This window comes from Xiphias gladius, chromosome 4 (genome assembly GCF_016859285.1).
Source record: "Xiphias gladius isolate SHS-SW01 ecotype Sanya breed wild chromosome 4, ASM1685928v1, whole genome shotgun sequence".
Taxonomy (NCBI): domain Eukaryota; kingdom Metazoa; phylum Chordata; class Actinopteri; order Istiophoriformes; family Xiphiidae; genus Xiphias; species Xiphias gladius.
In genome coordinates this window covers 13,131,966-13,152,044 of record NC_053403.1, presented here as the reverse complement: position 1 = coordinate 13,152,044, position 20,079 = coordinate 13,131,966, and the positions used below count along the sequence as shown (strand labels likewise).

General features: G+C 41.3%; 2 protein-coding genes across 6 annotated transcripts; both read right to left on the bottom strand.

The window, feature by feature from the left end:
* Nucleotides 1–12: 12 nt before the first annotated feature.
* On the bottom strand, nt 13–8,930 carry abcd4 (ATP-binding cassette, sub-family D (ALD), member 4). Of its 5 annotated transcripts, none has more exons than XM_040124889.1 (20): nt 8,794–8,930; nt 8,551–8,684; nt 8,202–8,320; nt 7,741–7,868; nt 6,644–6,783; nt 6,247–6,363; nt 5,691–5,816; nt 5,201–5,251; nt 4,903–4,997; nt 4,691–4,812; nt 3,823–3,914; nt 3,567–3,656; nt 3,135–3,340; nt 1,817–1,908; nt 1,640–1,676; nt 1,115–1,164; nt 936–988; nt 780–856; nt 558–673; nt 13–137 (listed from the first exon to the last, which is right to left on the bottom strand). In XM_040124889.1, exons 2-20 carry the CDS (start codon nt 8,589–8,591, stop codon nt 36–38), a joined length of 1,854 nt encoding a protein of 617 aa, XP_039980823.1. In that variant the 5' UTR covers nt 8,592–8,684; nt 8,794–8,930; the 3' UTR covers nt 13–35. The 5 variants fall into 5 exon arrangements, with proteins under 5 accessions (XP_039980823.1, XP_039980825.1, XP_039980824.1 ...); XM_040124891.1 differs by having other exon boundaries at nt 8,551–8,680; XM_040124890.1 differs by having other exon boundaries at nt 8,551–8,930.
* Nucleotides 8,931–10,248: 1,318 nt separating this feature from the next.
* Nucleotides 10,249–17,388, bottom strand: LOC120789376 (sphingosine-1-phosphate phosphatase 1-like). Its single transcript, XM_040126046.1, has 3 exons — nt 16,281–17,388; nt 13,288–13,377; nt 10,249–12,286 (listed from the first exon to the last, which is right to left on the bottom strand). Exons 1-3 carry the CDS (start codon nt 16,974–16,976, stop codon nt 11,735–11,737), a joined length of 1,338 nt encoding a protein of 445 aa, XP_039981980.1. The 5' UTR covers nt 16,977–17,388; the 3' UTR covers nt 10,249–11,734.
* Nucleotides 17,389–20,079: the final 2,691 nt, after the last annotated feature.

Genomic DNA, 20,079 nt, shown 5'->3' with positions numbered 1-20,079 from the left:
TGCATGTCCAGGATTTCAGAAAGGTCACTCTGTGGTCACATGGTTTCGTCTCTGTGATTGAGGCGGCAGCTGCTTCCTCTTAACTTAGTTAGCACCCATTTGCCACCTCCACACAGTTTCAACTGGACGTCATGGTACTGTTAGAAAAATTAAAGAGAGTTAATGTTCTTAACAGATTTAGACAGATTTGATGATAAAGCAAGAGGAAGTGTTAAAAGGAAGGGAAATGGAGATGTTGACACTTATACTAGGATCTAATCAAGTAAGTGATGTCTTAGCATTTAGCAGAGTTTGGATAAGCAAAGAGAATTAAAAAAAAACAACAAAAATTCCACAATAAAGTACTTTCCTCCTTGAGTAATTTGAGATCATGGATTTTTTTTCTTGTGGTTTCTAAACTCTCTTGATAATCTTGATTTTTTTTTTTTTTTTTTTTTAAATTGTTAAATCTTTGGGTGCAAAAGAGCCTGTGGTAAACACAAGCCTGTCTTTAAATCCCAATCTGACTTTAATACACCAGTTCAGGAATGTACACTGTGTATGTGTGTTCAGTCTACCTTCTCCAGGCTGCTACGGTGTCCCAGACTGACCACTGTCATGCCAAGCTGCTTACAGGTCCGGTACAGCTGTGCCTCTGCCTCCTCTGTCAAAGCACTGGTGGCCTCGTCCAATACTGCAAAGAAAAATCCAAAACAGTGGGCCGGGCTAGCTCCCCTGGATCTGCAGTGTCAGAATCCCTGAATGGTTAACGGTTTTAAAAAAAACAAACAAAAACACACCTGCATATTTGGGCTGCAGGTAGAAAAGTCGTGCAAAGCAGAGACGCTGCATTTCACCTGGGGACAGAACATCATACCTGCAGAGAGAGACTGAATTTTACTCTGCACAGGAACAATGCCAACAGTCATTGTTGCTGTTCTTCTCGTTGCTCTTACCAGTTCCAGTCCACCTTTTCATCCAGCCCGCCCGTTCGCTTCAAGAGACTGGACTGGAGAACAGATAAAAGTTAGATTCAAGATGAATAAGCGTAATAAAATATGTTTAGGCAGACTTCAAGATGAATAAACACTGTTGCAGAACAAATTGAAAATTTAAAAGGTGAGAATTCACTCACCACTCCAGCTAGTTCCAGGAATTGTATAATTCTATCATCGTCCACTGACCCTGAATAAGGAAACTCACATTACAAAGAGCAGGAATATCCCTCACTCACATTAGCAACCACTTCAGTCATTTTACGAGGCAGCGTTGAAACAAAGTTAACGTGAAAACTAAGACAAAAACCAAGTTTGGATTCATTAGAAACATTGCTCTATAGTCATCCATCCATTTATATGATCAAATACAAACTTCCCAGTTATTTACCAGGCAACAAATGTGCTGCTGTGGCGTCACTGCTTTAATCAAAAAACATAGTGTCTTCGGAAAACATTTGAAAAGGTACGTTGCTCTGGCTCATTTTGTTAGTTGTTAGGGCTTTCCCATTTCACGTAAATGTTCTAGGGGTCCAAATGATCCCAGAGGTGGTCCACATTATATACAATATTATATTCACTTGTAGGTTGGTAAATGAATTAATATTTTAAGACTCTAACTGTTCTAAAGTTTAATGCCATTCAGTCACAGTTAAATCTGATACCTGATGCAGGGTAAATATCCTTCAATGGGTAGATCACCTGTTGGAGAGGAGAGTTCAAATAAATCCTCATTTAACCGGTAGTTTGATTTCTGTAGATCTCAGCATTCAGCAGTGTACGACAAGCATAGCATCTTTGCAACTTCTGAAGGAAGACAATATAAAGGAAGAAACAGCGACCTGTTCGCGCAGTGTGCCATCGGTCAGGTACGGCTTCTGCGGCAGGAAGAGGGTTCCTCTGGGCCCAAAACATGTCGTCATCTGGACAAAACCTGACAAAGAGAAAAAAAAAAAAAAAATTGACAGAGAGAGACGGTGTCATGAAGCTATTCTTGTCTGCAGATATCACAAATCACACTGTCTTTTTTGCATTCATTTCACTTGTGTGCAACATTTGCCTTTTTGTTTCCAATTATCATACTGTAAAAAGAATTGATAACAAAACCAAAACACTAGTACCACCTCCCTCACCTTAGAAAAGCTGTACAAAACTAATCTAGACGGTGTACAGATTTCTCTAATCCTATATTCTTGCACCAGAGACAGATCCTGGATCTGTAAAAACGTAACTTGTTGCTGCAAGACTTCTGTGTCTTCTGCCTTCGCAGCCCTAAAAACGGCCTCAGGGCCTTCACGAGTTTCTTGTGTCAGTGCATCCATATCAATGTGCTGTTTTCAAAAATATTTCTGTATTGTTTCAAATTATAGGCTGAGATACAAATAGGCATTTATGTAGCTAAAAAAAGAAAAACATTACATAATGTATAATCTTAAAAAACTCTAGACCGTGGTGATCTGTGCTACATATGATACAAAAACTGAAGGATGCCCACAACACCGGGGAGCTCCAAACATTTTAACAATAGAATACACATTAACAATGTTGTAATCTAGGGCTGCAACTAGTGATTATTACCATTACCGATTCATCAGGTGGGGTTTTTTTTTTTTTTTTTTAAATAATCAAGTAACTGTTTAGTCTATAAACGAAAATAGCCTATTCTAATTTTTCTGAATCTGAGGTGATGTCTTCAAACATCTTCTTTTGCCCGACCAACAGTACAAAACCCGCAGACATTCAGTTTACAGTGATCTAAAATGGAAAAGCAGCGAATCCTCCCTCACATTGGAGTAGCTGGAACCAGAGTATGACGAGAATCTTTGCTTGAAAAGCAACTTAAATGATGAACCGATTGTCAAACGCGTTGATTTTCTGTCAGTCAGCTACTCGTTGAAGCTCTATTCCAATCACCATGTTTTTGTCAGCTTCAAGTCATCAAAGTTAAAAAAATCTCAGTAGGCCCTAATTTTGGACATGCGTATCCTTTCATCCTTTTCTAATGTTTTATACCGATATTCCAGTCAGGGGTTACTGTTACAGCTGAAAATGGGTCAGGGGGGACCCCTCCTTTTCATTAACCCTATCTGTCTTACGTGCACTCACATTACAATAGATTTAAATTAATCATTCTTTATCCTTCTGTCCCTATCCTCTCACCGCTGTGCGCCTCCCACAGTCGGTTGAGGACCCTCAGCAGTGACGTCTTGCCGGTGCCCGTGTTCCCCACCACCAGTAGATGAGTTCCCTGACTGATTTTCAGACTCAGGTCCTCCACCAGCAGCTGGTCTGAGTAAGGAGATTTGTATGAAAGATGGTCCAGGATGAAGGCAGTGTCCACTGGGCCTGCATGGATATTGAAGTCACTGTGTAGAGAGATTAAATGAATGAAAACAAAGAACACACCGTGTAGTGCTGTTATAAGCACTTTATATTAATTTTTGTCATCTTCTTCGCTCCTCATTTGTCGTTTTTTTTTTAAAATCAAATCTAGTTTTAGTCATGTGCACATTCTCTTAACACATTGTGTGTTAAATAACTTTGTACTTTTGTCCCGCAGCAGAGATGAATGTAAAAGTGCTCACGCAGAACCTGTCAAAGTCGTAGCTTTCTCCTGACGCCGGGTCATAGTCGCACTGCTTGCGTAGGATGTCGTCCATCACCTCCCTCAGCTCCCCAATCCTGACCACAACACACACACACACACACACACACACACACACACACACACACACACACACACACACACACACACACACATTCAGTAATAGAAAAATGGATGGTATGCACCAGTGCTGCTGTCATCATCTGTCCTCCAGGAGTTGAATTTAAGTATGCGGTGTGATACCTGTGGGTGTATCCAGCCACATCTGACAGAGTGGTTGACAGGTCTATTAGCTGCGTGAAGCCATTTATCAAGTAGATGCACACAAAGGCGTTCTGAATATGAACAAGGAGAAGGAGAACCGGAGCAGAGAGTAAATAAGACAAAATATTATTTAAAAAAACGTGTCTGAAAACAGAACAAAAGGGGCAAAAAAGCAAGGTACACTGAAGGAATTTAAGGAAAGAGGAATTGAACACTGGCTGTTGATGAGGAATTATATCTGCTTGCCTCCGTGTGATTGTTACAGTTACGAAGCTACTATGATGAAAATACACTATAACGAAAGTGAGATCTCTGTTTATCAGCAGACATTTGAACTCAGGATTAATGGAATTTGTTGGGTTTATCACAAGAAAAGGGTTTTGCTGCCGCCTAGTGGTTATATTAGCAACATATTCACATTTAGTCAGCTGTTCGGTAATGGAAACTGGGACTGTGAGCAACACTCACACCTGTGTTATCTTTATACAGATACAGATAATCGTACCTCTTAGCAGCATTTTGTAATATTTCCTTTTAGGTGTGTCTGATACTTTTTACTCTGTCGGCTTCCCGAAAACATTTCATCACTGATCAGATGATGTAATTTCCTACTTTTTTAGTTCCTATTTTAAAGAATTTCTTAATGTCAGAGATTGAATGCCCGTCTTTATCTTGGTAAAGATCGGTGGACTGTGTAAATACCTGGGACAACAGCGGAAATAAGTGCAGGACTTCATCAGTCTATCCCTGCTGTCAATAAACCAAACCCAAATAAACCAAATGAGGTCTTGTTTTCGTATGTCGAGAGCTTTTCTACGATAAGGGGAACAGAAAAAAAAAAGTCTACCTTACTGATGAGTGCACTAAGCTCGCCGGGAGTGAGACCATCATAGATACCGGTGAAGATGGGGATGGCGATTATAATGTAGCTGAGGAAGCCTCCGAGGTAATCAAAGGTGTTCACCCCGACTGAGAGAGGAGAGGTCAGAGGTTAGCTCTACAAGTTTAAACAATGAAATTATAGATATGAGTGAGTGGGTGTGTATAGGATGGTCTTACTATAGAGCCAGAGTTCTTTATTTATTAGACTCTTTTGAGTTTGTAACAGAGGCTGCAGCCTTCGGTTGGTCCTCATGTGCTCCACTTTACCAGCTCTAAAAACACAGAGACCAGCATTTGTGCCAAACTGCTTTAGCCACATAATCTGTGTATGCCAGGAGAATTCAGATAGACCCAAATATAACTCTTTTTACATCACAAGAAAGTAGACATACTGCTTAAGATGTATATGAATGTCTGAACTTCCTAGCAATGTCTATATTTTGTGCAACACGATCATGTAAAATAAATGCTTCACCTGTAAAAAGCTGCAGACTCTGCGTTGACACGGATTTGCATGTGCTTGAATCTGGAGATACAAAAAACATTACCATTCTGTAAAAAAAAAAAAAGTCATTTTCAAACAATGTATTTAAAGATTTAAAACACAAAGCTCTTTAAAACCTCCTGCCCCACCACATTGTTTCAACATGTAACATATTAAATTACAATTCCTCCTCAGGAAAAGACGACTTTACAAGCTGACACATATCCTGTGTTTTTTCCCTAAGAGCAAAAGGCACTGGGCCAAAGTCTACAGATACTTCCTCTTAACAAACGACAAGTTGCCTTGACAATAAACACTGGAAAGATCTGCATCAAATAAAGCTGGCAAAACAACCAGCCACTCTGCAAAAGTTCAGGGTGAACACATGCTGACTGGCCCTTCAAGTCAGTCCTGCTCTGACAAAGACACTGGTAGGTTTGTCACTTGACACACTGTGTACTTACGGTGTCCTAAACCTTACCTGAAGTCTCCCTCCAGTTTTTCTTGCTCAAACAGAGTCGACACAATCGGCCCCATGAGGATTTTATTGGCAACGGTCCCGATCACAAAGTAGCCAAAGATGCCCAAAGGACCGATCCAGCCAGTGCTGCAAAACAAGGCAGCTTTATTTCTACAGCACTTTCCAAAAGGGCACAAAGCAATTGACATTAAATGATTGAACATTAAAACAATGTTTAAAAAGACAATAAGAAGAAAATAAATTACAACTGAAGAGAATTCTATTAAAATAGATTCGCTGGGACAGGGGACCATCTTTTTCTCTTTGTAAGTACAGAAAAAGTAATTACATGTAAAAAAGGACGCTCTGCTTTTCACCGCTTTGCCAATTACCTCTCGGTATTTCACCTGCACGAGCCTTTCACAGGCTCGAATGTTGAAATTGTTACTATAATAACACGGCACTCAGCTGAAGAGAACACGTATATGTTTCGGGTGATGCTTTGTCAACTCCAGAGAACGGTGTTCAATGCCAGTATATGAAGGGTACATGTTGCCACAGTACTCTGCAAACCCACCTGTGAAAGCAGTGGTAGGTGTAGTAAGCTAGCGTGAACGGCGAAACGATCAAGCGACTGGCCATGGTGCTCATCTGCTTACACAACCTCTCTGCATCCTGACTGATCCGCTGGTCCCTGAAATTCAACGGAAACAAACAGGAAGAAAAAAAACAACTCCCAGGACTTGGCACTAACACTGTTTTCTACTGCACGATCATGTTTAACATTCCAATAGCCACATGATCTAACACATAAAGCCTTTCAAGTGATACGTTTTCATGTAAAGTCTAAGTACAGATTTTGTGTTTGTACACTCATACCTGTTGATGAAGTAAATGAATTAAAATTGCACTTGTATCTATAATCAGGGGGAAAAAAAGCACTAGATAAGACAACAAGGACAAAAAAAGCTTACGGGTTGTCTATGTCCTCTCTGAGTACATTGATTGTGTAATAGACTCGGCCCTGGAAGTAGGCCGTATGGAGGCTCTCAGTTAGCGTCTTCCTCCAGCTAACATACATCTGATTGCAAATGTACTGGTCGAGACTTTTCAGCTGGGAGAAGGAAAGAGGAGCAGAGAGGGCAGAAGAAAGAATGTCTCTTAAAGAGAAAAAAAGCAACAGAGACAAAATAAACAGGAAGCATATGACAGTTTCTATGAGACTGACAAAAGCATGTCGGTAGAGGCCTGCTACGGCTGCTCATTTAAAAAGCGATGTGGTAAAAATGAACAGTTTGTAGAATATTTGTTTCATTAAACTCAGTGTTGTGATGGGTGTTTCTCAGGTTCAAATTCCAAGTAAACAAAAGGAAGATGAAGAATATGAAGACTATGAAATGAACATGTCAGGGTGTCCTAACCTGATAAAGCTGCTCCTCTTATGACGGCAATCAAAAAAAAAAAAAAAAAAATCCATTTTCACTTGCTCTGATTAATAATGAACAAGTCAACTTCCTGAATATGCGGTAAAAACTCAGCTGATAAAGAAAACGGTGCACATATTTTTAGAAAATTTGAAAAGTGTTTGCTCATACCACGCAGTGTTCACACAAACACAAACTGAAAAAGTCAATCACCTACAGTAAATTGGGATTTCTTTTAAGAAGATGGCCTGATAGAGAATAAACCTTTTGATCTATGACATATGTGGAGTTTTTGATTCAAAACCTGTGTAATGATGCCTCGTACTATTTAAGCTATATTTTTGATCCCCTTAGACAAAAAGGTTGCCTGGAGAGGCGTTGAGAGTGCAGATTCTAAACGAATCAATATTTTTATCGATACCCTCAGTTGGCAGCCCAATCAGAAGCAGAGGTGGGCACAAATGGAAATGATAAGAGAGATGTAGAGCTGAGTCTGCACATGTGTAAAGAGCAGAAAGTGTTTAAAGGCCAAATTCCATGTAAAGAAACAAAAAAAAAATGTAGGCATGATCCCTAGAGGGCCTTTGTGTTGTCTGGTCAGCAGGTGGGTGGACTTCTGCCAAACCCTGGCCGCTAGGCCGACTTACTGTGGAGTTGAGCAAAATGAGCACCACAGCTTTGCCCACCAGGCTCCTGAAGCCCGAGTACTCTTTGTCTGCCAGCACATTGTAGAAGTGACTGGGGAGGACACCCACTTGGTAAATGATCAGCTGCTCTGGTGGCAGAAGAAGGAAAAAAAAAAAGAAAAAAAGAAATGTGTTAGCGGATTGTTCAAACAGAGACTCGTAAAACGACGCGGGGAAATTGGGCGACAGTCCAAGCTAAAAGGTCAGCGGAAAAAAACGCGGCAGCAGTCAGAAGTGTAGCGTTACAGCGTCACAAAGGGCATTGGCCAACGGTCAGGGAACGTGTCTTGTGATGACTAGTGTCATCAAAAAAAAGCTTATCCTTCATTCACAGCCATTTGAGCCAGCTTGACCTGTTTGTAATTGCCCCCCCCCCCTCCCTCCTCTGGCGACAGAAAGCTTTGTGTAACCCCAGCGGTTACCTGTCAGGGTGACGGCAAGCAGCGTCCCAAACATCAGGACACTCTGGCTTCTCCATGACGGGAACAGGACCCTCTGGATGCCGCAGAACCTCTGAACGAACTTCCAGTCCAGTTTTGGTCTGAAGTTATGCAGCCGAGAGACGCAGTGAGGCGTATTAGAAAACTGCAACATTTGAGATCTCGTGTGCTTACATGCATGCAAAAAAGGTGGTTTTGTCGCGAGAAAAGCTAGGTTTACTTCATTTAGCAGACGAACAACGGAAAATCTTCCGGTTTGGGTTGCTAGAAAAACCACAGAGACTCTACATCACCTCCACCTGCTTTCCTGCAGGTGTAGCTCCAGTCTTACCTTTTTGTCCCGCTGCCATTCGACCTGTCCAGACGAGCCATCTGCACTGCCGGCAGACGACCGATGTTCTCCCCACAAAGCTTACCATACGCCTCTCCGACGTGACGTTGCTGCTGACCGGCTAGTCAAGCTAACTTAGGGAAGAATGTGTGGAGCAGCCAGGGTAGCAGCGGGTTAACAGTTAACAAAGGATAAGGAGGGGAATAAGACAGAAATGTCTACAAAATTATGCAAAATTAATACCTCCTTTATTGCTCCCAGGGCTTCGTTAATTAGCTCAAATGCTGCCTAACCTGTTAACTTTAGCATCGTCTAAGGAACTGCTTCCTTGCGACTCCGCAGAGCATGTAGACAAACGGCAATGTTTTTGGTGGGTAAAAGTAAAAGCCCGGACTTCCGGTTTTATGTACTTCATTTTTTTCAAAATAAAAGAGTTTTGCTCGCGCTGCACCAGCATAAACAGGTAGAGCAAAAATAATATCTTTCATCACAGTCCTAACCATAAACCCACATCCTGGCGAAAATATATATATTTTTATAAACTCTATATAACAAAATAATCATGAAAAATACACTCAGTTGGCAGTTTATCAGATACAGCTAGCTAATATTAACCCAATATAATACAACAACAGCTCTGCAATTAATGTTAAATGTAAGTCATGATGCTGATTTTGACAAACTACATCGTCCAAAAAGATCATAAAGTTTGATCAACACCTCTTTAATACAGTTTCACCAAAAACTGACCATTATAACCTTCATGAAAGTAGGATTTACTGAAGGGCTGTTGTATTAGACTGCATTAGTTTTGGCTAGTTGTACTTAATAAACCAGTTACTGAGGGTACTATCATTCTTAAACCCAGAAATTACTCTTACCAAATATCAATTAATTAAGGAGCTTGAAGATGCTTGAAAAGCTTAAAAAAAACCCCCCAAAAAAACACTGCTTGAATACTGCCACTAAAAGTCTCGATATATTTTTTTTTTTTAGCTGATAAATGTGTTTCAGTAATAGTTTGCTCAGGGAGCGTCAGGTCCTGTGCTGGCCTCTTTGAGTTCTTTAGAGATGATACCAAAAACGGGCCATCAACCAAAGTTCAATTTATAAGAACAGCACATAGGAGACCTTGTTATTAGGCTGGATTTCAAACCAGATAAAGACATAAAACCCTTTCTAAGTTGCTCAGATGTTGAGCATAAACCCAATGTGGTGTTTGGGTGTAGGGAGTAAAAAACACGACCCTTTCCTACACCGCATGCCTTCCCCTACTACTGATGTGTTGTATTTTGAGCTATCAAAACAAGACTGCAGCTGTTCTGGATTCTTGCAGTAGGTCACATATTACAACTATAAAGCTTACACCAATCAGTCATTAAACCTATCACTTAACTATTCATGTGAAATTACATTTGGATTAGTATTCAGCCTCAGTTGCTTTGTGCTGAAGTGCTTTTCTGGAACAAAGGTTTAATAAATATGAAGCTACCAGCACTTCATTTTTTTCTATCATCATCATCTTGTTAATAGGTACAATTTAAAACAAATTCCATTTAATTTAGTTTTTATTACTGATAACTTGCTGATGGATCTGATGTTGTTTTCCAACCTACAGAAAATCTGTCAGAACCGTCAGCGAGCACACAGCTCTCAATGAAAAGAATGTTTTTCATATTCGACAGGACTCAAAAGCAAAATACAGACAACTCAATGTAGATGCGTTGATTGGACCTCGTCTGATACTCCCTTACAAGAGAAATAAAACCAGAGCAATTCCAAAAATAACATGCATTCAAAATGTGTTTTTTTCTTTTTTTTTTGTGAGTATTTTATTTTTCCTGTTTCCATATTTTTTCAGATACAGTCCTTGCATAACAGAAAAAAAGATGAGAGTTGATGGTAATATTAGATCTATAAATATTCCATGAGTACTCATGATATGAGATCTCTGGCATTCATATTCTGTAATGAACATTAGAGTAAACCATTTTTACAACATTACATCAGGAAAAAACAAACAATTACAATGTTTAGACAAGTGCTAGGGTCAGCGTTTTTAATATACTGTAGTATAAGGACAACTGAAATAGCCCTGGAACTCATATTAATATATTTAGATTTCTTATTTCTAGAGCGATACTTTAGCTCAGAATGGTTAATATGATAAAATAATTTATCAAAAATATTTGTTTTTCTTAATTAGATATTTTCAAATGATTATTTAAGAGAGCACTTAGTTTACATTAGTGCCAAAATTACAAACAATTTTGTGGTACAAGAAATGTACAAAAAGAAGGCGGCAAGATAATGCTGACAATGGTAATGCAGAACAACAGTAGTAACACAACAGACCTGCTCAAAGAGAAAAAGTCTTCTAGATTTAAATAGAGATGGCGAACTACCCTTACACCTGTGAGCTTAAATACTTACAGCATTTCATTGCTTCCAGGCTTTTTTGCATTTGAACATGGCAACAAATGAGAAGTGAAGCGATGTCAAACTGATTCATGGGTCAGTTTATCCTTAGCGTATGGAGTTCTCCGATAACATTATTATAGGTGTCAATCAAATGATGGAAATGTACAATAGATTCTGCTCATGAATGAATTCAGGCATAATTACAGTACATCTGAAAGATTTTGTATTTGCAAAGTTCCAGTTAACGCATAAATGTGTTAACTGGAATGCTTTAACACTTGACTGACCACAGGAGGGTCTTGAAGGATGAGACTGGCGATATTCTATATTTTTGATTCTGTCAACAAATCCCATGAAAAGGCCAAAACCAACAATGTGATAATCCATCTCTCCATACTCTGACTTCCCCCAGTTTGTGGCTCTCAGCCCAAAGTCCACTGGCTCCTACTGAAGATGTAGATCTGTAAAAATGGGTCACAAATATATACTTTCTTTTTTTTTAAAAGACAGTCAGGCACTGCAGTTTTTAGCTGAGGATACTCAAATTGAAGTAAATAGCTCGTCTATTAGGAACTATATTGAGTCGCAGATGGGATTTGTTGACAATAAGAAAAAAAGAAATGTAGAATAAAACTAGATTAATCCTTTAAATCAGTTACTGTTGAGCAGAAACAGAGCGTTTATCTGCATGTAACTAGGTGCTCATTGCCTTCACCATGTAGGTAAACATGTCAGCAATACATCGACAGTTTGACCACAACACTCAGGCAAGGTTTAAGATCCTGAAAAGGAGAGGCACCACACAGACACAACTAAAACCCACAACACTGTAGACAATGTAACGGTATGGCAACTCTACTCTCATGTGCTGCCTCGCCCGTCTTACATCATCTGAGGGCAGCCCAAACAGTAGACATAAGAAGGGAATAGTCACTGCTTTCATGACCATTCTCGTGACCAGGAGGACGGCGACTCCCACGAAGAAGCGCAGCAGGGAGTGAACCACCAAGCTCGTGCTGATTGGCGGTAAAGTTAGAGGAAGTGCGGAGAGCGGCGGATCCGGCAGCAGCCCCAGCTGATAGTTCACATGGGTAGCCAAAGCAGCTCCTGCCCCGGTGCCCAGGGCCTGAGCTGTATCGCCCCGAGAGGTGCTCCAAGAATCCAGGGAGAAAGCCACAAGGCCTAGACTCACATGCGAGACGATAATCACAAGCGGAGCATAGTGTTCCATCATGTAGAAGGTGTCGATCTTGTCCAAAATTGGCTGGAAGAAGGCTAGAATGAGAAGGCTGTACAGGAAGCCAGTGATAACCTCCTGCAACAGAGGGATGGCACAGTGAAGTTACTGTAAACTTAGCATAAGAAATTTGTAAAAGGGTTACATCCATATGTTTGATATACCCACAGTCCTACAAAGCATATTGAAGATTGTGTTTAACGACATACTTCAAGTTAAAACAAACATGTATTCTGACATTTTTTTAAAGTACAGTGTCATCAAAAAAAAAAGTGACACTATACAACACTTTTCAGCTGGGCATTTCAGTTAAGCGGCAGCAATTCTTGTAGATCTGTGGTACATCTTTTTTTTTTTTTTTTTTTTTACTTATACGTAAAGAAGCAGCCACACCCCTCAGGTTGTCTGAGACAGGTTTACTCAGTTTCTAGTTTCGATGCTCTCCACCTGTGGGACAACCTTCCTGAAAACCTGAGGCCTGCTAAAACTTTCAGCTAATTTAAATCAGGGCTTGAAACATTATTGTTTGCTGAGGCTTCCAATAAATTAAATGTGCAACTTATAAAAAACAAAAACAAAAACTATTTATTAGCTTGCTTTTGTTTCTGATTTTAAATTTTTTTAAATTGAATTTTTAATGTCTTCTTAATTTCTTATTTTTAATGTATTTCTATTCCACTGTAAAGCACTTTTAATTGCCTTGTGTATGAATGGTGCTATATAAATAAACTTGCCCCTTGTAGTCATAAAAAACTGTAAAATCAGGCGACCTGCTGACTGATAAGCAGGTGTTACTGTTGGAGGATGCAGAACATAAACAATATTGACTAACAGCAGTTGCCCGGCCACAGAATCTAATCTAACCTTATCTACCGGCTTTAATGCGTTTATTGGCTCTGCATACTGATCATTTTCCATGAATCATACATATTAAGTTAATGTGTATGTCATCAACACTAAGAGTCAGTAGTGTATGCGGCTATAGGTGTCACTGGGGGCAAAGTGTCCAGGTGGAGCAGCATCACTATATATCCTCGATTTAACTCGTATTTCAGTGATGATTTATTTAATATGCTTACCAGAATAGAATGCATCCCCATGTAGACTCTGCTCACACACACCAGGACACTCCAGCTGAGAGCCACACAAAAGCCAAAGAGGAAGGGGTACTATGGGAAGGAGAGCATAAAAACATGACATTAAAAAATTAACAGAGATATTACAAAGGTGTCTGAAGATGAGTCCATAGTTTTTAATGGAAGAAAGTGCTTATACACTGGGCTCATGGACTGTTTTTTCCCTAAAATCCTGTTGACCATGACTGGAATATATAGTGCAGTACCACTGCCCCTTGCAGGGAATTACAAACTTAATGCTTAATTTATATAAATGCTGACAGTGCACTGCCAGTGGAAATATTAGGTTTAAAAAAAAAAAAAAAAAAAGAAAAAAAAAAAAAAAACCCACAGTGCATAGTCCATTTGTAGAAATTTTACTGATATCTTTCTTTGAAAGGATCCAGGCAAAGGTCACTGTATAAGCACAGGCCTCTGAACACAATTTAGCTAACCATTTAAATCTTCCTCCTGCCCTGGAAACTATTTATGGTCTGCATCTTATCTTCTGTAACCTTCTGTAACCTCTTTCTTTTAAATGTTTCTTTTCCACAGCCTCGGAAGTCATGACACTGCAGGAAACCTAATGACACCGAGGGAGTTCAGGCAGTTCAGACAGGTCAGCTGCCTGTGTTCAGCTCAGAGCCTTTGCACATCTGTACGAAAACATAACAGCCATCTGAGGTGCTTAGCTCTTCCTTCCTGGTGGCGACCCCTTGGTCCGTCTCTTTTTACCCCTACAACCCCTGCCCTCTCTCTGTCACGTCCTTTTTGTCTGTCCCTGCCCACAACTTTTTTTCTTTGCCAACTCTTGCCTTAACGTATCCCCTGAGTTGTTGATCATTTAACCTGCAAGGAGGTTATATCAGTATCGGTGTGTATGTTGGCCAATAACTAAACAAGAGAATTCAATAACTTTATTGCAAAATACATTTGAGGCAGTTTAGAAACAGTGTGGCCATAACATAGGTTTTACCACCAGACAGCACTAACAAGTTAATTTTGCAACTGTACAAATGTATGTACTATGTATTTCTGTAGAAAAATAACCAAAATACCATGACCTGATTTTTTTTAACTTCTCAAATACCAATATCAGTATCACACTCAAAAATCCAGTATAGGTGGGGTTGTACAGTATCTCTGGTTGAGACTGATTAACTTAGTCAGGGGTAAGAAAGAGAAGGCTACAACATTTTGCTCTTATTAATTTTCAAATAAAAACTATTAGGCAAACATTAACTGTAGTTTTTGTAATTAATTGATCATAAAAACTGCATTTAAGTGTCACTGCCTATTCTGCTGATGATATGCGGACTGACTCAGTCATTGCATTGGGGCAGAGTCCACCCATTTATACTGGACATTTATTAAGTCTGAGTACCTGTCACTCATCACGACCAAAACGCAGACTTGTGGCACATTTGCGGATGTTTCAGAGTCACATTTAAACAGTTAACAAACTGAACAACTGCTTATCCTTGTCAGTTATATTCCGTCACAGTTTGTGATGCGGGCAAGAAGATTCCAGCGGCTAGATGCCATATCAGTGGTTCGACAAGTTTTGCTGGTTCGAGCTCTCTGACCTGGCTGGTACCGCACAACACTATTCAGCAGCACAGTAACCACCCCAACCCCCGTTCTTCCGTCAGAAAAAATATGTATTCACAGAAAAATTAATGTAGTCTCATCCCTGACTGTCTTACTTTGTTCATTTGAACTACTGTCCATTAAGGCAATTACTGAAACTTAATTTGAGACTTTCTCTTCCCTTAAAGCCACACTCACTAGTTCCTTCCCTCTTTCTCTCTGTCACAATGTGGAAAAGCCCGTCTTTGTTTAACAAACAAAGCTGCTGTGCTTTTCCATTCCTTCAGCCACACTGACCCTCCCTTTGGCACCAAGGGGCCCTGGTGATAAATGTCATATATTTTATCAAGTCAGTTACCCTTTTTGTGCTTCCCGAACTCTGGTCTTTTTTTTTTTTTTTTTTAAATTTAGATTTTACCAGATCAAACTTTTTTAAATTTTGTTTTTTTATTGAAAGATACTGAATGTGTAAAGACACTGTGGCTCTTGGGGCCTTTGAATGTCTGGGACCTTGGTGCATCCCACCTCCGCTGTGGGTCATTAAAGCATGTTCATATCCTGTGGGTTGAAGCTAGGACACTGAATTCTCATAAAACAAGAAGAACAATACCACTTGCATTACACCGTGAATTTAGACATACCAGACTGTGTCTGGTACTCTGTAATAACACATTTCCAGTTCCATTGTGTGTATTTCCTCAAAGCTGGATTAACACAACACTCTAGGGGGGCCCGTGGCTAAAAACGAGTAGACGACTCCACTGAACCCTCACCCCCCATTCCTCCTACTCTGGGTATTTTATGGGCGTGACTACTGTTAAGTCAGTCAACTGGCTAATTTGATAGGAGACAAGATGAATCAGGCTCTGGTTGGCTTTCCAATGCCTGAGAGGAATCCTGCAGTTTATATTGTGCTCCAATACTAGAGTATCTCCAAGCAAATGAGATTATTTTTATGATCACTTTATCTGTTAATCACTTTCCTGATTAATCTATTCATCATTTGATCCATAGGATGTCAGAGAACACTGAAATATGCCCATCACAATGACTCGAAGCCTAAGTTGACATGTTCAAATTGTTTGTTTTGTCCAAAACCCGAAGATATTTAATTATATATCACAGCAAAAGAACTGTGAATACTCACATTTGAGAAGCAAACCATTACCAATCCAATTTCCAATTTGTCAAGTTAGCACAAACGGCCCCCAGGGCCCCCGAGGGTCTGGGGCAGCTGACCCCTTTGCCCCCCTGTTGGTGACCCTGCCTTGACACGTCTACCTTAGCTCCCGAGCAGGACATTTCGACCTACACTGCACATCGTCCCCACCGCAACCCTTTTATTCCCACCTGCATGTGACACTCACCTGCCACCGCCCATAGGTCAGCATGAAGAGACAGAAAGGTATGGCCGTCCCTGTCATGGCGTGGGTGGAGGGCATGCTGTACTCGGAGTTGTAGAAGACCTCCACCTTCACCACGGGCGGGGAGGCCGGCCGGGACCAGCGCACCATATCCTTGGTGGACTGCCCCAGGAACAGGTTCCAGGCCCAGACCACGATGAGTCTCCGGCTGACCAGGGCGTCGATGTTCCAGAAGAGGAAGGGGAAGAAGACGATGAAGAACATCTCGTTACCCAGCTCGGTCCCAAACGTGAACAGGTAGAAGAGAAACTTGTTGTGGATCAGGAACTCTTGACCCACGTCCCCGGTCAGGGAGTTTTTCCGGAGGGGTTTTGCTCTGGCGATGTCTGAGTCGACATTAGTTGCTGCTGCTGCTGCTGCTGCTGAACCGTCGGGCCTAACAGTAATGTCACCCTGCATCCCGTTAACCCGCGGTGCGGCGGCATCCCCGGCCGCCCCGTTCCCAACCCTGACGTCTGAGCTTTGGACCCTCTGCCTCGGCCCGGGACAGTCCGGCTCTGACTGTCCGCCCTCCGGCTTGGTCGCTTTATCCGGAAACGTCCCCTTAACGCCGCAGAAACTCTGAAACCTCGCTACATGGCAGGGCTGCTGGAGATAATTGCACATCTGCACAAACGTCTTTACAAAGTCGTTCGCCATGACTTCAAGCGCCAGTTAGTTTTTTTTGTTTGTTTTTAAATACACAACTCAGCTGTCTGCGTAGAGATGGAGTTCATGTTCATCGACCGGGCTCCGAGGTTTAAGCGCAGCTCGGCGGCCGCTGCATTCCGCTCTGACGAAGTAAAAACACACTGTCTCGACCAGCAGCGCGGAGCCGTTACACTCGACGTCTACCTGGGAACTGCATTCAAGACGCCGACCTTGTTCACCGCCGTGGAAGTTTTGGACGGCAGCATCCAAAGTCCGTTAGAGTTAACCATTACTTCACGGTGAATCCAAATTCACGGCACCACCGACCGACTGCGCCAGGCCGTTACTTACGCCGCCTCGCTCCTGCTTCTTCTTCGGTGCCCGCGCTTTTTCCTCTCCCTTGGCGTTGGGTCGGTCGATGCCCGAATTCTGGCGGTACCTCCCCCTGCTGGACGTGTCACCCGTTACACCCAATAAAAGGGACCATCGCGTTAATGCCTCAAAAAGAATACGCGTACACTGTAAAACATTGTAGTTTGAATTTAGGGGGATCAACTAATCATTTCTCATTAACTTAAGGTAATTATATAAAGTGCTGTGCAAAGGTTTTAGGCACCGGAAGTAAAGTGAGGACGCCTCCAAAAACAATGTTTTTACTTATCCCTTAACTTCATTTATAGGGCAGTAAACAGAAAAAAACAAAACCTAAATCAAATCATTATTTGCTGTGACCACCCTTTGCCTTTAAAAGAGCACCAGTTTGCCTTCTTAGTGTTTGAAGGTACTTGGCAGGTAGGTTGTTCCAAGCATCTTGGAGAACTCGCCACAGTTCCCCTGTGGATTTGGGCTGCCTCAGCGTCCTCTGTCTCCTCACGGGATCCCAGACTGACTCCATGCTGCTGAGATCAGGGCTCTGTGTGGGGGGGGGCCAGACCATCTGTTGCAGGACTCCTTGTTTTTCTTGTCTCTGAGGAGAGTGCTCTGGGACTCCGGCTGTGTGCTTGGTGTCGTTAGTGCCAGGCCGCCGAATGAAGTTGGGGGCTGCTCAGACGGTGGCACTGTGCGATGGATAAGAATCTAAACATGAGGTCTTTTGACTTGAAGTGATGAGCTGAATTAATATACTGCCTAGAGTTCACTCAACTCATTGAATTAAGTTTCTAAAGAATGTGGGTCAGGAGACTTCCCAGCATGCTGTTTGAGAGTTAAATCTCTCCCAGGACGCCTGGTATTTGGAGGATGAAGAAAACATGTATGATGCACACTTGTTGTGTGTCTTTAATACGTGTTAATAAAAGTGTTCTTGTTTGTTTCCTTTCATAATAGTGAAAACGATGTGAACTTTGATGAAGCTTGGCATTGAATCCGGCCCCTGTGCCAGTACACTTGTAATATAACAAAGTCAGTGGGAGCGGCCTTGAATGCGTTTGCACCAGACTCCCAGTGTCGAGGGGGCTCTAACAGCAGCCTCAACCGAAGTTCTTTATGTCAAATAAAGAAGTGACTCTTTAAGGCGAGGATATGTAAATGAAAAGTGAGTCTGCGCAGCTGTTAATTCAACTTACTATCTTATGATCATTGAACTTGTTTTCTTAAATTCAGACAAGTTAACTGAGTGGCTTTTAAGTTTTCAGAAGCCATGACATGACTTTGAACCACGTATTCAACCTAAGCTCAGTTAACTAACATTTTCCAGGCAGACAGGGGGCTTACGTTTTTAGGTTGAACCATCTCAAAATGATTTACAGGCAGATGACCAGTGGCGGATGAAGTATGCGGGTACTATACTTAAACACAAATACTACAATGTAGAACCCCCCATTACAAGTGAAAGTGCTGAGGATACTGTATTTGAAAATGTTACTCACGCACAAGTACAGAAGTATTATCAGCAAAATGTGTGTACGAGATGTAAAGTACTCATTATGCAGAATGTTCCCTACCAGGGTGTTATCAAAGCCTGTTATTTTATTGGATTATTATGAACGTGTAAGCATCATCACTTAATGTTGTGGCAGGTCAGACTGGAGCTAATTTAACTACCTTCTACTCTCTAGGGGGGGTTGATCTATAACAACGCATTATATTTTATGAACTGATCATATGTTTGGTATGTAACATCTTAATGTTCAAAGTAACCATTAACTGTAGCTGTCGCACAAAGACAGTGGAATAAAAAGCACAGTAACTGTCACTCAGATGTAGCCGGTAGTGAAGTACAAAGTAGCATAAAATGGAAATGATTAAAGTGCCAGTGCTTCAAAATTGCACTTGAGTACAATACTTGAGTAAATGTTTCAATTTCACCCGAAATGTTCCCCATTCTCCCTGCATGCTGGTGACAGCATAGACCTGCAATATTCAAATTATTCATTGGAATATTTTATTAAAACTACATTAACACACATGTATTTCTTCACATCATTGCAAATGTTTTTTTCAGTTCTACTTTTAAAAACATTCTGCCACGTCGTGACATTATCATTAGTAGCTATGAAGAAACAGGGGCTGGAGGCCCACATCATTACACAATACAGACAAATACATCTCTGTATAATTGAGACAGAATTTGAACTTCATTCAAAACTGTCACAGAAATTCCAGCTCAGTCCATTTATGCGGGTCCGAGAAGCCAGAAACAAACACACCAGAATAACACCGGAAAATGAGCGATGTTTCGTTCAAAATAAAAGTATAGTATGATGACGATGATGATGATGCTGATGATGATGATGATGATTATTATTATTATTATTATTATTATTGAGGCTGATGTTACTCTCATGTAATAGTCATACACTGCATAAATGAAGATCCATCTCAGTCACCTGTTACCTGTGACTTCCTACTATGTGCGGGCCATTGCGGCTGTGAATGTGCTGTGAAGATGGCAGGATGTAGATCATGTTTACCGCCTGCCCTCAGAGTCTCATAAATGAGACGGAGAGATCCCGTGAGACAAGTCTGCGCACTTCTCACGCAGAAAATACGCCCGCATTCGACGGCGAGGCTTTTATTGTTTTAAAAGCCCGGCCCGGATATACCGCCTACCATCCCGGCTGACCTGACGGTTGTGGTCCGAGCTCCCGTCGGGCTCACAGCTCAAGGGGGG